The sequence below is a fragment of the Mustelus asterias genome, unplaced genomic scaffold, assembly GCF_964213995.1.
Source record: "Mustelus asterias unplaced genomic scaffold, sMusAst1.hap1.1 HAP1_SCAFFOLD_1922, whole genome shotgun sequence".
NCBI lineage: Eukaryota > Metazoa > Chordata > Chondrichthyes > Carcharhiniformes > Triakidae > Mustelus > Mustelus asterias.
The window spans coordinates 31,232-45,325 of NW_027591867.1; the positions used below are offsets into that span (position 1 = coordinate 31,232).

At 47.4% G+C, this 14,094-nt stretch overlaps 1 protein-coding gene across 1 annotated transcript in view; it reads right to left on the reverse strand.

The window, feature by feature from the left end:
- Window positions 1-14,094, reverse strand: part of LOC144489014 (histone-lysine N-methyltransferase ASH1L-like) — a gene marked incomplete at its 3' end in the record, with an annotated part of 61,317 nt that overhangs the window by 21,286 nt on the left and 25,937 nt on the right. Inside the window, exon 2 of the mRNA XM_078206962.1 lies at window positions 11,125-11,370. Within this exon, the coding sequence (XP_078063088.1) occupies window positions 11,125-11,370 (246 nt within the window). The remainder of the gene's footprint in view (window positions 1-11,124; window positions 11,371-14,094) is intronic.

A 14,094-nucleotide genomic window follows, 5' to 3' on the forward strand; every position in this document is an offset into this window, starting at 1 on the left:
TTTCACAGTAACTTCATTGCAGTGTTAATGCAAGCCTTACTTGTGACTAATAAATAACTTTACTTTAGAGGTTTATTAAGGTCGAAAAAAAGGCAAAGTAATTTGTGCAGTCCCGCCTGAATGACTTTGGGAATGAAGTCTGCTGAATGAAAAAGAGCACGTGAAACTGTAACGGGAACTCTGTACAACACAGTGAAAGGGAAATGATTTGGTGCATTGGAATTTTACACTTGGAATCAGGATGTGTTAAGGAGGACGGGGCTGCAGTAACACAAGTGCAGAGAAAGCCTGCTGCCTGATAGCAGATACAGGACACCTGGACCTCTACATCAATCCCCCTTTCTTTAAGCATTGCAGCTGCTGTAAGCGCTCAGGTTCTGGAGATGGGACAGCACAGACTGCAGGGACTTGACAAAATGAACAGTGTTCACTGAGTAAAGGACACAGCTTCACGCTGGCTCCCCGAGAGACAGCAATCTTCCACTCCTGCTGACCCTTCCACTGACTGAGTCCCCCAAAAGTTTGATTTGATTTATTATCGTCACATGTATTAGCCCGCAGTGAAAAGTATTGTTTCTTGCGCACTATACAAAGCATCCCGTTCATAGAGAAGGAAAGGAGAGAGTGCAGAAATGTAGTGTTACAGTCACAGCTAGGGTGCTGGATTGGTGATGTCGGAATAAACATTAACACTTTATAATAATCAGGGGTGGTTCATTTTCATTTGGAACAAATAAAAAGGCACAATTTCACACTGAGAATTAATTCCCCCGACCATAGAAACCATAGAAAATTACAGCTCAGAAATAGGCCTTTTGGCCCTTCTTGTCTGTGCCGAATCATTTTTTGCCTAGTCCCACTGACCTGCACTTAGACCATCTTTACCCAGAGTATTGTGTGCAGTTTTGGTCTCCCTTTCCGAGGAAGGATGTTCTTGCTCTCGAGGGAGTGCAGCGAAGGTTTACCAGGCTGATTCCAGGGATGGCGGGACTGATGTATGAGGAGAGATTGACCAGGTTAGGATTGTTTTCACTGGAGTTCAGACGAATGAGGGGGGGGGGACGGGATCTCAGAGACTTATAAAATTCTGGGGGGGGGTGGGGGGGGAAGAGAGAGAGAGAGAGAGAGAGATAAACGGAGGGAGGGAGGAGAGAGAGAGTGTCCTGAATCAGGGATCGTGGTCTGAGGATTCGGGGTAGACCATTTAGGACGGAGGGGAGGAGACATTTCTTCACCCAAAGAGTGGTGAGCCTGTGGAATTCATTACCACAGGAAGTAGTTGATGCCAAAACATTGGATGTAGTCAAGAGGCGGCTGGATATAGCACTTGGGGCGAACGGGATCAAAGGTTATGGGGAGAAAGCAGGATTAGGCTACTGAGTTGGACGATCAGCCACGATTGTGATGAATGGCGGAGCAGGATCGAAGGGCCGAATGGCCTCCTTGTGCTCCTATCTTCTATGTTTCTATGTTTACCAGACGCATGGAGAGACAAGTGGTTAAAGCTTTCACAGGTATAATTCGGCAGCAATTTATAATACGGTCAGTCAATTAGCCACAAGGACAATTGTCACCAGAGTTTTGACAGTGTGTATATTCAGAGCAGTGTGTGCGAGAGTAAAAGGGTGGGATTTGCAGTGTAGGGTGTGACAGAATATAGTGGCTCAGACCCACTTTATCAACAGCAAGAACAAAGCTCATGTACTTTACAAGACCATTGGATTCTTCAACACTTTCCACTCCTTAATCCTGCTCCCAGCCTGTTCTCCATTATTAGCCTAGTCTCTTCATCCGCCTCTCCAATGTTGTCTACTTGAGTTTGCCCACAAAGCTACGGTGTTCCCCAAAAGGTGAATTCCTGGGGACGGCACAATGGTTAGCACTGCTGTCTCACAGGGACCCGGGTTCGATTCCAGCCTTGGGTGACTGTGTGGAGTTTGCACCTTCTCCCCGTGTCTGCGGAGATTTCCTCCGGGTGCTCCGGTTTCCTTCCACAGTCCAAAGATGTGCAGGTTAGGTGGATTGGCCATGCTAATTTGCCCCTTAGTGTCCAAAGATGAGTAGGTCAGGGCAATTAGCAGGGTAAATACATGGGCTTACGGGGATGAGTAAGATGCTCTGTCGAAAATTCAGTGCAGACTCAATGGGCCAAATGGTCTCCTTCTGCACTGTAGGATTCTACAATTCTATGTGGCAAGTGAGTTGGTGCTACAAACACTTTACTCTGAGATTTCACTATGCATTATCTGCTTTCCATTTTTGACAGATGAATGTTCTTTGTGCCAATGCAATACTGGGAGGATAACTATGTAAGCCCTCAGAGCAAGAATTCACCATTATGAAATTCTCATTTCTGCTATTACTGTGAATGCCATGCTTCACAGATACGCAAAGGCCTCAGGTTTTTTCACCTTTTGACATCACTGAGGTACAAGCCCCAGAGGCTCTGGTTGGTCTTTGGTACCAAGGCATCAAAGCCAATTTGACGATGCCCTCATCAACGGAGGGTCACAGGAACTTGCCAGTGGAAGCAAAGAAAACAGGAACAAGAATCCGGCCTGGTACTTGTCCTTAAAGTTTTAAAAGTTTATTTATTAGTGTCACAAGTTGACACTGCAATGAAGTTGCTGTGAAAACCCCCTAGTCGCCACATTCTGGCACCTGTTCGGGTACACGGAGCGAGAATTTAGCACGCCTTTTGGAGCGTGGGAGGAAACCGGGGCACCCGGAGGAAAACCACGCAGACACGGGGAGAACGTGCAGACTCCGCACAGACAGTGACCCGAGCCGGGAATCGAACCCAGGGTGCGGTGAGGCAGCGGTGCGAACCACTGTGCTACCGATGTGCAATGAGGCCAGTTAATCCAAATACTTTCTTAAAGAACAGCCTTGGGATGTGAGCTATGGGAAAAGATGCACAAACAATGTTTACTTCTCAGATGGCACTTCAGTAATGAATAAGTTAAAACATTATCATTAGGCAATTATAGTTCAGGAACCTGGCACTACCATAATCACAGGTTTGCGCTGACTTATTTCAGGCAGGCTTCCAGGTACGTTCAGACTGTTGAGCAGAGATGCCGATTTGCTTAACTTCTCCCCAAGATACAATCTCAATGGCCGACTATCAGGCAACATTGAAGCAGGAACACCGGATGGTGTAGATGAGAGGCAGATCGACAGGGAACTCCTTCTCCTCCTCTTCCCCCTCCCCACCCCTCCAAAATGAGAGTCTCTCGACTCCACATCATCACAGTTATAAGTCACAGGTATTAGGAGGCCAGTGAGTAACAAGGCTGGAATTCAGGCAAGCAGTTCTGGTGTCGTCGTGAATTGTAACGTCAGTCACAAACGTCAGCAGAGATCCGAGACTGAATCACTGCCCAGTAGGGCCTGGGTGGGATTGCGGTCGGTGCAGACTCAACAGGCCGACTGGCCTCCTCCTGCACTGTAGGGATTCTATGATTCGCGGCCAGAGAGCCGTTTGTCTTTTGATTCTGTCGCCGTAAGTTTATTTTGAAGATTTTCATTGCTGGTACTGTATGAAGAGCCAGCTAAACACAGTGAGGATACCGTAACACAGGTGAATAGCTGAGAGGGGACAGCACTGTAAAAACAGCAGCCACCTGGAATCCTATGATGCCACTCTCCCCTCACATGCTGCGGAATTCTTCTCCAAGGCTGAATCTCAGTTGATTAAGATACAGATCAGCCACGAACTAAATGAATGGGGTTGAATGGCCTCCTCCTGTTCCCGTCTTCCAAACAGTCGACTGGAGGGAAAGACAGTTTCTCCTACTTTACAGGGGGCCAGCAGCCTTGTTGCAATTAAAAGGTGGGTCAACCCACAGCATCTGGACTGCGGTGTTTCAAGAAGGTAGCTCACAACCATCTTCGCAAGGAGTGAACGCAGCCCAGTCCATCACACAAACCAGCCTCCCATCCATTGACTCTGTCTACACTTCCCGCTGCCTCGGGGAAAAGCAGCCAGCATAATCAAGGACCCCACGCACCCCGGACATTCTCTCTTCCACCTTCTTCCGTCGGGAAAAAGATACAAACGTCTGAGGACACGGACCGACCGAACAGCTTCTTCCCTGCTGCTGTCAGACTTTTGAATGGACCCACCTCACATTGAGTTGACCTTTCTCTACACCCTAGCTATGACTAACATACATTCTGCACCCTCTCTTTCCTTCTCTATGAACGGTATGCTTGGTCTGTATAGCGTGCAAGGAACAATACTTTTCACTGTATCCCAATACATGTGACAATAATAAATCAAATCAAATAAAGATGTCATGGTAAATGAGAGGGAGAAAAAGTTGTTTTGCTGAGACCTAAAGAACTTACATGCACCCTCCCTCCAAACAGGTTTGTCGCACATCTGATTGAAGTATACATTTAGTTTAGTTTTATTTTATTAGTGTCTCAAGTGGGCTTACACTAACACTGTAATGAAGTTACTGTGAAAATCCCCTGCTTAAGGCCCTGCTCCAATAAAACTGGCTGGCCACAAGGCTGCTGGGATGAGAGCAGTTTATCCATTTCAACTCCTTACAGAACATTTTGCAATAATCGCAGCGAGCCACTGCTCCCACCTATGAAGTCATAGAAACATAGAAACCCTACAGTGAAGAAGGAGGCCATCTGGCCCATCTCCTACTTTACAGGGGGCCAGCAGCCTTGTTGCAATTAAAAGGTGGGTCAACCCACAGCATCTGGACTGCGGTGTTTCAAGAAGGTAGCTCACAACCATCTTCGCAAGGAGTGAACGCAGCCCAGTCCATCACACAAACCAGCCTCCCACCCAGGTCCTATCCCCGTAACCACACATATTTACCCTCTTAATCCATCGAGACACTAAGGGGCAATTTATCATGGTGAATTCATGGCATGGTAGCACAGTGGGTTAGCACTGCTGCCTCACAGTGCCAGGGACCCGGGTTCGATCCCCGGCTTGGGTCACTGTCTGTGCGGAGTCTGCACGTTCTCCCCGTGTCTGCGTGGGTTTCCTCCGGGTGCTCCGGTTTCCTCCCACATTCTGAAAGACTTGCTGGTTAGATGCATTGACCTGACATGGGGAATTTCACAGTAACTTCATTGCAGTGTTAATGTAAGCCTTACTTGTGACTAATAAATAAAGTTCTACATCTAATCTGCACATCTTTGAACTGTGGGAGGAAACCGGAGCACTCTGAGGAAACCCACGCAGACACAGGGGAGAAAGTGCAGACTCTGCACAGACGGTGACCCGAGGCCAGAATTGAACCCAGGTCCCTGGCGCTGTGAGACAGCAGTGCTAACCACTGTGCCGCCCTGCTGCACTTGCTCAACATGGCAAACTAACCATTCTAAAATGCCCCCACGTTAACTGCGACGTTTTGATTTAACAAAAGCAGCATATTTGCTGGAACAATTTGAACGAAATTATTGAGGATGGGGTCGTAAAGAACACACGTACAAAGTTAGGACTTGTCAGATCAGGTTGCAGGGAATATGTCAGGCTTTTTGTTTTGGCGGTTTTCACATCAAAGAGGGAATCATGAACATCTACTATCAGAGGCTGTGACACAGCAGATTACAGAACAGTGAGAGGTGTGTTCTGTGGTTACTGCCAGAGTGTGGGAACCTCTGTATGAAAGGTTGTGGCACCACCAGTGAGATCATCTTTGTTAGAGATAAGCAGGTGATACGAGAGTGAGAACTGTATCATGTGGCTTCTGAGGCTCCTGCAAGCTGGGCCAGATTGTAAATCTCCAGGCTGGTTAACCGGGTTTGTGCTGCAGAGTGTAGAAGCGCCAGGGGAACGGGGTATGGTTTGATGGGTCAGATCGAGAGGTTACAATGCGTCTGTTACAGTGACAGCGAGGAGAGCAACTTTAATTTTTATTAATTCATGGGACATGGGCGTCACTGGCTGGGCCGGCATTTATTGCCCATCCCTAGTTGCCCTTGGAGGGCAGTTGAGAGTCAACCACATTGCTGTGGCTCTGGAGTCACATGTAGGCCAGACCGGGGTAAGGACGGCTGATTTCCTTCCCTAAAGGGAACCAGATGGGTTTTTCCGACAATGGGTCATCAGTAGATTCTTAATTCCCAGATTTTGTTTTATTGAATTCAAATTCCACCATCTGCCGTGGCGGGATTCGAACCCGGGTCCCCAGAACATTAGCCGAGTTTCTGGATTAATATGCTAACAATAATACCACTAGGCCATCGGCTCCCCTGTGACAACAAGTCCCCACTTGGGTTACTACCAGGGTTCTCAAAGAAGCTAGGAAGACAGATCCTTCCGACAGACCAAAAACCAGATGATGTAACCACAGATAAAACATTTGCCTAATGTAATACAGAATACAGGCAATGGAAACAGTGTGTCTGATCTGATCTACAGCCTTGGGTTACAGATGGGAATGGAGAGTGTGAGATTGCTTCAGCTCAACTGTTCCATTTGGCTTCCATGAGCACAGTGTTCCCAGCAATCAGGAAAAGGGATCTCCCTGCAGGGGGGCAATTTCTCGCTCTGTGTGTGCCCGCAACTCAACCTGTGAAACAAAACCTAGCAACCCGGCACGGTGGCACAGCGGGTTAACACCGCTGCCTCACAGCGCCAGGGACCCGGGTTCAATTCCCAGCTTGGGTCACTGTCTGTGTGGAGTTTGCATGTTCTCCCCGTGTCTGCGTGGGTTTCCTCCAGGTGGGTCCGGTTTCCTCCCACAGTCCAAAGATGTGCAGGTTAGATGGATTGGCCATGCTAAATTGCCCCTTAATGTCCAAAGATGTGCAGGTGAGGGGGATTGGCTATGCTAAATTGCCCTTTTGTGTCAGGGGGACTAGTTGGAGTAAATGCATGGGGTTATAGGGATAGGGCCAGGGTGGGATTGTTGTTGGTGCAGACTCGATGGGCCAAATGGGCACCTTCTGCACTGTAGGGATTCTATGAACCTGCTGAACAGGAAGAGACTGATCCTCCTTTCCATTGCTCACCACAGGAGGTATCTCATAATGCACAGGAGTTCACCTACTGGCTCTGCCCACTCACATTCTGCTCTGGGGAAAGATGGCTGATATTCCTGAACTAAACAAAGAGACGTCAGTGAACAGACCGGCTCGATATCTCGGTTATTCAACGGAAAGTTGAAAAATGTCCCGTCAACAAATAAATGAAGTCTAATGGAAATTTAAATGGGGCCGGGTCTCAGCAACTTAACAGCTCCCATGTAACAAGTGCCCATCATTCCCACTAGGTAAGGGCCCATGAAATTGAGGGTAGTTTATTAGCATGGGTGGAGGATTGGGTAAACAGATATGGAGCAGCGTAGTGAGAGACGTGACATTTTCAAGTTGGAAGGCTGTAATTATTGGAGTTCTGCAAGAACCAGTCCTTGGGCCTCAACAATTTACAATCTGTGTGAATGACTGAGACAACGGGGCCAGGAGTAACGTAGAATCATAGAATCCCTACAGTACAGAAGGTGGCCATTCAGCTCATCGAGTCTGTACCAACCACAATCCCACCCAAGCCGTATTCACAGAATCCCACAGTGCAGGAGAGGCCCTTCGGCCCATCGAGTCTGCACAGATGCATGAAAGGCCCTGACTTGCCACCTAATCCCATTTACCAGCACTTGGCCCATAGCCCTGAATGTTATGACGTGCCAAATACTCATCCAGGGACTGTTTAAAGGATGTGAGGCAACCCGCCCCCACCACCCTCCCAGGCAGCGCATTCCAGACCCTCACCACCCTCTGGGTAAAAAAGCTTTTCTTCACATCCCCCCTAAACCTCCCACCCCTCACTTTTAACTCGTGTCCCCTCGTAACTGACCCTTCAACTAAGGGGACCAGCTGCTCCTTATCCACTCTGTCCGTGCCCCTCATAACCTTGAGCACTTCAATCAGGTCACCTCTCAGTCTTCTCTGCTCCAATGAAAGTAATGATGTGGAGATGCCGGTGTTGGACTGGGGTAAACACAGTGAGAAGTCTGACAACACCAGGTTAAAGTCCAACGAAAGTAACCCAAGCCTATCCAGCCTCTCCTCATAACATAAATGTTCCATCCCAGGCAGCGTCCTGGTGAATCTCTTCTGCACCCCCTCCAGCGCATTCACGTCGTTCCTATAATGTGGCGACCAGAACTGCACACAGTGCTCCAGCTGTGGCCTCACCAAAGTTCTATACAACTCCAGCATGACTTCCCTGCTTTTGTAACCTATACCCTGATTGACAAAGGCGAGTGTGCCATATGCCTTTTCACCGTCCTATTATTCGTGGGACCCTCATTTACCCTAGCTAATCCCCCTGACACTAAGGGGCAATTTAGTATGGCCAATCAACCTAACCCGCACATCTTTGGGCTGTCCAAAGACCCAAGCTTGCTGACGATACAGAGCTAGGCGGGAATGCAAGCTATGAGGGGGCTGCAAAGAGATAGGGATAGGTTAAGTAAATGGGCAACAAGGTGGCAGATGGAACACACTATGGGGAATTGTGAGGTTATTCACTTTGGTATTAAGAATGGAAAACTTTGATTTTCAGGGCATGAACTTACAAGTGATGACATTCAGAGAGACTTGACTGTATTCATACGAGGGACACAAAGTTAGCATGCAGGTACAGCAAGTAGTTAGAAAGGCAAATGGCAGGTTAGCATTTATTGGAAGGGGATTGGAGTACAATATGGAAGTCTTGGCAATATCACACGGGGCTTTAGATTAGATCACACCTGGAGTACTGGGCATAGTCTAGTCTTCATACTTAAGGCAAGACATGCCTGCCTTGGAGATGGTTAGTGAAGGTTCATTGGATTGGTTGTTGGGATGAGACGACAGATTGTCTGAGGCTGAGTAAATCGGGCCTTTGCTCGCTGGAGTTCAGAAGATTGAGCAGTGACCTCACTGAAACATACAATATTCTGAAGGGCTTGACATGCGAGATGCTGAAAGACTATTCCCCCCTGGCCAAGGAATCTAGAACATCAAGGCACAGTCTCAAGATAAGGGGTCCCAGTCATTTCGGACTAAGAGGAGGAGAAATTATTTCACTCGAAGTACTTCTGAATCTTTGGAATCATCTCGCCCACACGGTTGTGAATCCTCCACTATTGGATATATTGAAGGCTGAGACGGACAGATTTTTGGACTCAGGGATCACGGGATATGGGCAACAGGCAGGATAAAGAAGGGGAGACAGAAGATCAGCCATGATCATATTGAGTGGGGGAGCAGGTTCAAGCGGCCATATGGTCTATTCCTGTTTCTTATTTTGCATTGGTTAACAAAATAGTGCAGTGGAGGACATGCCCCTGTCTACATCAACGGTGAGGAAGAGAAAATGGGTCATAGAGGTTTACAGCATGGAAACAGGCCCTTCGGCCCAACTTGTCCATGCCGCCCCCCCTTTTTGTTTAAACCCCGAAGCTAATCCCAATTGCCCGCATTTGGCCCATATCCCTCTATGCCCATCGCACCCATGTAACTATCCAAATGCTTTTTAAAAGACAAAATTGTACCCGCCTCTACTAGTACCTCTGGCAGCTCGTTCCAGACACTCACCATCCTCTGTGTGAAAAAATTGCCCCTCTGGACCCTTTTGTATCTCTCCCCTCTCACCTTAAACCTATGCCCTCTAGTTTTAGACTCCCCTACCTTTGGGAAAAGATATTGACTATCTAGCTGATCTGTGCCCCTCATTATTTTATAGACCTCTATAAGATCACCCCTCAGCCTCCTACGCTCCAGAGAAAAAAGTCCCAGTCTATCCAGCCTCTCCTTATAACTCAATCCATCAAGTCCCGGTAGCATCCCAGTAAATCTTTTCTGCATTCTTTCTAGTTTAATGATATCCTTTCTATAATAGGGTGACCAGAATTGCACACAGTATTCCAAGTGTGGCCTTACCAATGTCTTGTTGAAGTTGTACAAGACATTCCAACTCCTGTATTCAATGGTCGAGAGCTTCAAGTTTTAGATGTCCAGATCATCAACAACCTGTCCTGGTCCCCACATGCCGACACTATAGTTAAGAAAGCCCACCAACTTTCTCAGAAGACTAAGGAAATTTGACATGTCTGCTTCGACTCTCACCAACTTTTACAGATGCACCATAAAAAGCGTTCTTTCTGGTTGTATCACAGCTTGGTCTGGGCTCCTGCTCTGCCCAAGACCGCAAGGAACTACAAAAGGTCGTGAATGTAGCCCAATCCATCACGCAAACCAGCCTCCCATCCATTGACTCTGTCTACACTTCCCATTGCCTCGGGAAAAGCAGCCAGCATAATTAAAGACCCCACACGCGCATTCTCTCTTCCACCTTCTTCCATCGGGAAAAAGATGCAAAAGTCTGAGGTCACGTACCAACTGACTCAAGAACAGCTTCTTCCCTGCTGCTGTCAGACTTTTGAATGGACCTACCTTGCATTAAGTTGATCTTTCTCTACACCCTAGCTGTGACTGTAACACTACATTCTGCACTCTCTCCTTTCCTTCTCCCCTATGTACTCTATGAACAGTATGCTTTGTCTGGATAGCGCGCAAGAAACAACACTTTTCAATGTATTCCAATACATGTGACAATGATAAATCAAATAAAAATGAAAGTTAATAGCACCGGAACACTGGCTGACAAACAGAAGGGAGGACAGCAACTGCTCGGGTGTGGATGCCAGGTAAAGAGAAGACCAAGAGAGTAAACACTGGAAAATCTCAGCAGGTTTGGCAGCATCTGTAAGGAGAGAAAAGAGCTGACGTCGAGTCCAGGTGACCCTTTGTCAAAGCTTTGACAAAGAGTCATCTAGACTCGAAACGTCAGCTCTTTTCTCTCCTGACAGATGCTGCCAAACCTGCTGAGATTTTCCAGCGTTTTCTCTTTTGGTTTCAGATTCCAGCATCCGCAGCAATTTGCTTTTGTTTAGAAGTTCAAGAGAAGTGTGGTGGGCTCTTAACTAGCCTCTGAAGTGGCCAAGCAAGCCACAGTTGTACTCTGTGTGGGGAGATGTATCACCACCTTCCCCAGGACAATTAGGAATGGGTAATACATGTCAATGATGCCCACATCCCGCAAGTATCCAAAAAGAGAGAGAAATCACAGCTAAACAGTTTAGGATTGGGAGCAGAGCTTACCCAACACTGGGATAAGCAGGAGCTGCGACAGGGCTGAGAACGAGACAGCAAAGGCAGATGTACCTGGCCAAGGAGAGGCATTGCGACAGCTTTCTGGGTTTGAGAATGGGGGACGAGGAAAATCAGGAATCCAGCACTTGCCTGCTGAAGCTGCACTCTCTGATGGACCTCTCCTTCTAGTGGGACTGCAATTAACTGTGTCCTGATGCCTCTGTGATGCCTGTTTATCTTGTGCTGGCTGCAAACCTGCAGATTAAACAGAACAATGAAAATAATGCAATGGAACAAATATTTTTATCATCATGTTTAATTTCTGAGCGGGAGTTATTCCTGTGTAAAAAAAGCGTTTAAAATACCACAGGATTTTAACACGAAATCCACAATATTATTTAAATTATTTAATTTTTTGTAAAAGGACAGTGGCACAATCATTACAAATCATCAGATCCTTCATCCATGGGCTTGCTGAACTGAGTGGCACAGTGGTTAGCACTGCTGCCTCACAGCGCCAGGGACCCGGGTTCAATTCCCGGCTTGGGTCACTGTCTGTGCGGAGTCTGCACGTTCTCCCCATGTCTGCGTGGGTTTCCTCCGGGTGCTCCGGTTTCCTCCCCCTCAGTTGTGCAGGTTAGGTCGATTGGTCAGGATAATTGCCCCTCAGCGAAAGTTTATTTATTAGTATCACGAGTAGGCTTACATTAACACTGCAACAAAGTTACCGTGAAAATCCACACTCTGGCGCCTGTTCGGGTACACCGAGGGAGAATTTAGCACGGACAATGCACCCTCACCAGCACGTCTTTCAGACTGTGGGAGGAAATCGGAGCACCCGGAGGAAACCCACGCAGACTCCACACAGACAGCGACTCAAGCTGGGAATCGAACCCAGGCCCCGGCGCTGCGAGGCAGCAGTGGCAAACACTGTGCCACCATGCCGCAGGTTTCCTCCCACACGCCAAAGGTGTGTAGGTTAGGTGGATTGGCCATGCTAAATTGCCCCTTAGTGTCAGGTTAGCAGGGTAAATATGGGGTTACGTGGATAGGACCTGGATCAATGGGCCGAATGGCCTCTTTCTGCACTGTAGGAATTCCAGTCTATGAAATAAAAAGCAGTGCTTCAATAGTTTAGCACCTATTTGTTTAACAATGCTATCACTCAAAAATCTGCTGGCAGCAGCAGCCACAGTGCAAAGTACCCTTTGTTACTACTTATACAGGCCACCTGAACATGCCAGCTCTGTGGTTCCCCATTCAGTGGTGCCTCTGAACTGTCTCCAGCTGCTCACAAAAGAGAAGTTGCCAGAAAACACTGGCTGAAACTTAAAAACTCACTCGCGCACACCTCAACTGACAATGAATGATACCGAGCCACACAGCAGCCTGATTTCATTCATTGGTGGGACATGGGCGTCGCTGGCTGGGCCAGCATTTATTGCCCATCCCTAGTTGCCCCTTGGAGGGCAGTTGAGGGTCAACCACATTGCTGTGTGGCTCTGGAGTCACATGTAGGCCAGACCGGGGTAAGGATGGCAGATTTCCTTCCCTAAAGGGAACCAGATGGGTTTTTCCGACAATGGGTCATCAGTAGATTCTTAATTCCCAGATTATTTTTTATTGAATTCAAATTCCACCATCTGCCGTGGCGGGATTCGAACCTGGGTCCCCAGAACATTAGCTGAGTTTCTGGGTTAATAGTCTGGCAATAATACCACTAAGCCATCACCTTCCCCTGCTATTTGGTGCCATTAATGCAATAAAATATCCTAGGTGCTTCACAGACACATTATAAAACAAATATGAACCAAACCATAGCCATTGACTGGAATTTTTCTAGATAATGTCTAGTACAACATAAAGATAGTACTGCTCCAAGTCTCCATCAGATAATACACCTTTGGATGTGCAAGTTGTGCACACTATTTTATTTTTGTAATCAATTTGATTAGAGCCTCTCCAAAGTTGTAAGTGAAACCTTGTTTAGAACAAGGTATCACAGTATTTGGGCTTCCACTGATCCAACTCTGAAATACAACTCAAGACACTGAAAACAAACAAAGGGCGGCGCTGCTGCTTCACAGCGTCAGGGACCCGGGTTCGATTCCCAGCTTGGGTCACTGTCTGTGCGGAGTCTGCACGTTCTCCCAGTGTCTGCACGGGTTTTCTCTGGGTGTTCCGGTTTCCTCCCACAGTCCGGAAGATGGGCAGGTTAGGGTGCATTGGCCGTGCTAACTTCTCCCTCAGTGTACCCGAACAGGCGCCGGAGTGTGGCGACTGGGGGATTTTCACAGTAGCTTCATTGCAGTGTTAATGTAAGCCGACTTGTGACATTAATAAATAAACTTAAACTGTGACAACAGAACACAAAGAACATGTTGCTAAAGTGCAGAGTATTGCATTAACACATCTGATTTCCAGCTTTTCAAAATAATGAAGTGACTGGACAGTGATTCAGGAATGGAAATCCTGACCAATTATTCCCCACATCATTTAAGAGCGTGCATATATCTCTGCCCCTTGCTCAGTTAGAAATCCTGGAGTGCAGGAGGAGGCCATACAGCCCTTCGACTCTGCACCGACTCTCCAACAGAGCAATCCACCTAAGCTCTATCCCTGTAGCCCCATGTATTTACTCCACTAGTCCACCTAATCTACTCATCTTTGGACACTAAGGGGCAATTTAGCATGGCCAACCCACCTAATCTACTCATCTTTGGACACTAAGGGGCAATTTAGCATGGCCAATCCACCCTAACCTGCACATCTTTGGACACTAAGGGGTAATTTAGCATTAGGGCAAGAGAGCTTGCGGCGATATTCAGCTGAAGGAATTTGCTACTTATCCAAAATTTAACCTCAGATTCCATATCAGATGAGCGTGTTCTCTTTCTAAAAGTTATCGCAGTCCTGTGTTTGGCCACTCGGTGTTTGAAACTCTGGTTTTGTGCTCCTGATTACAGAGTTGAATATTAC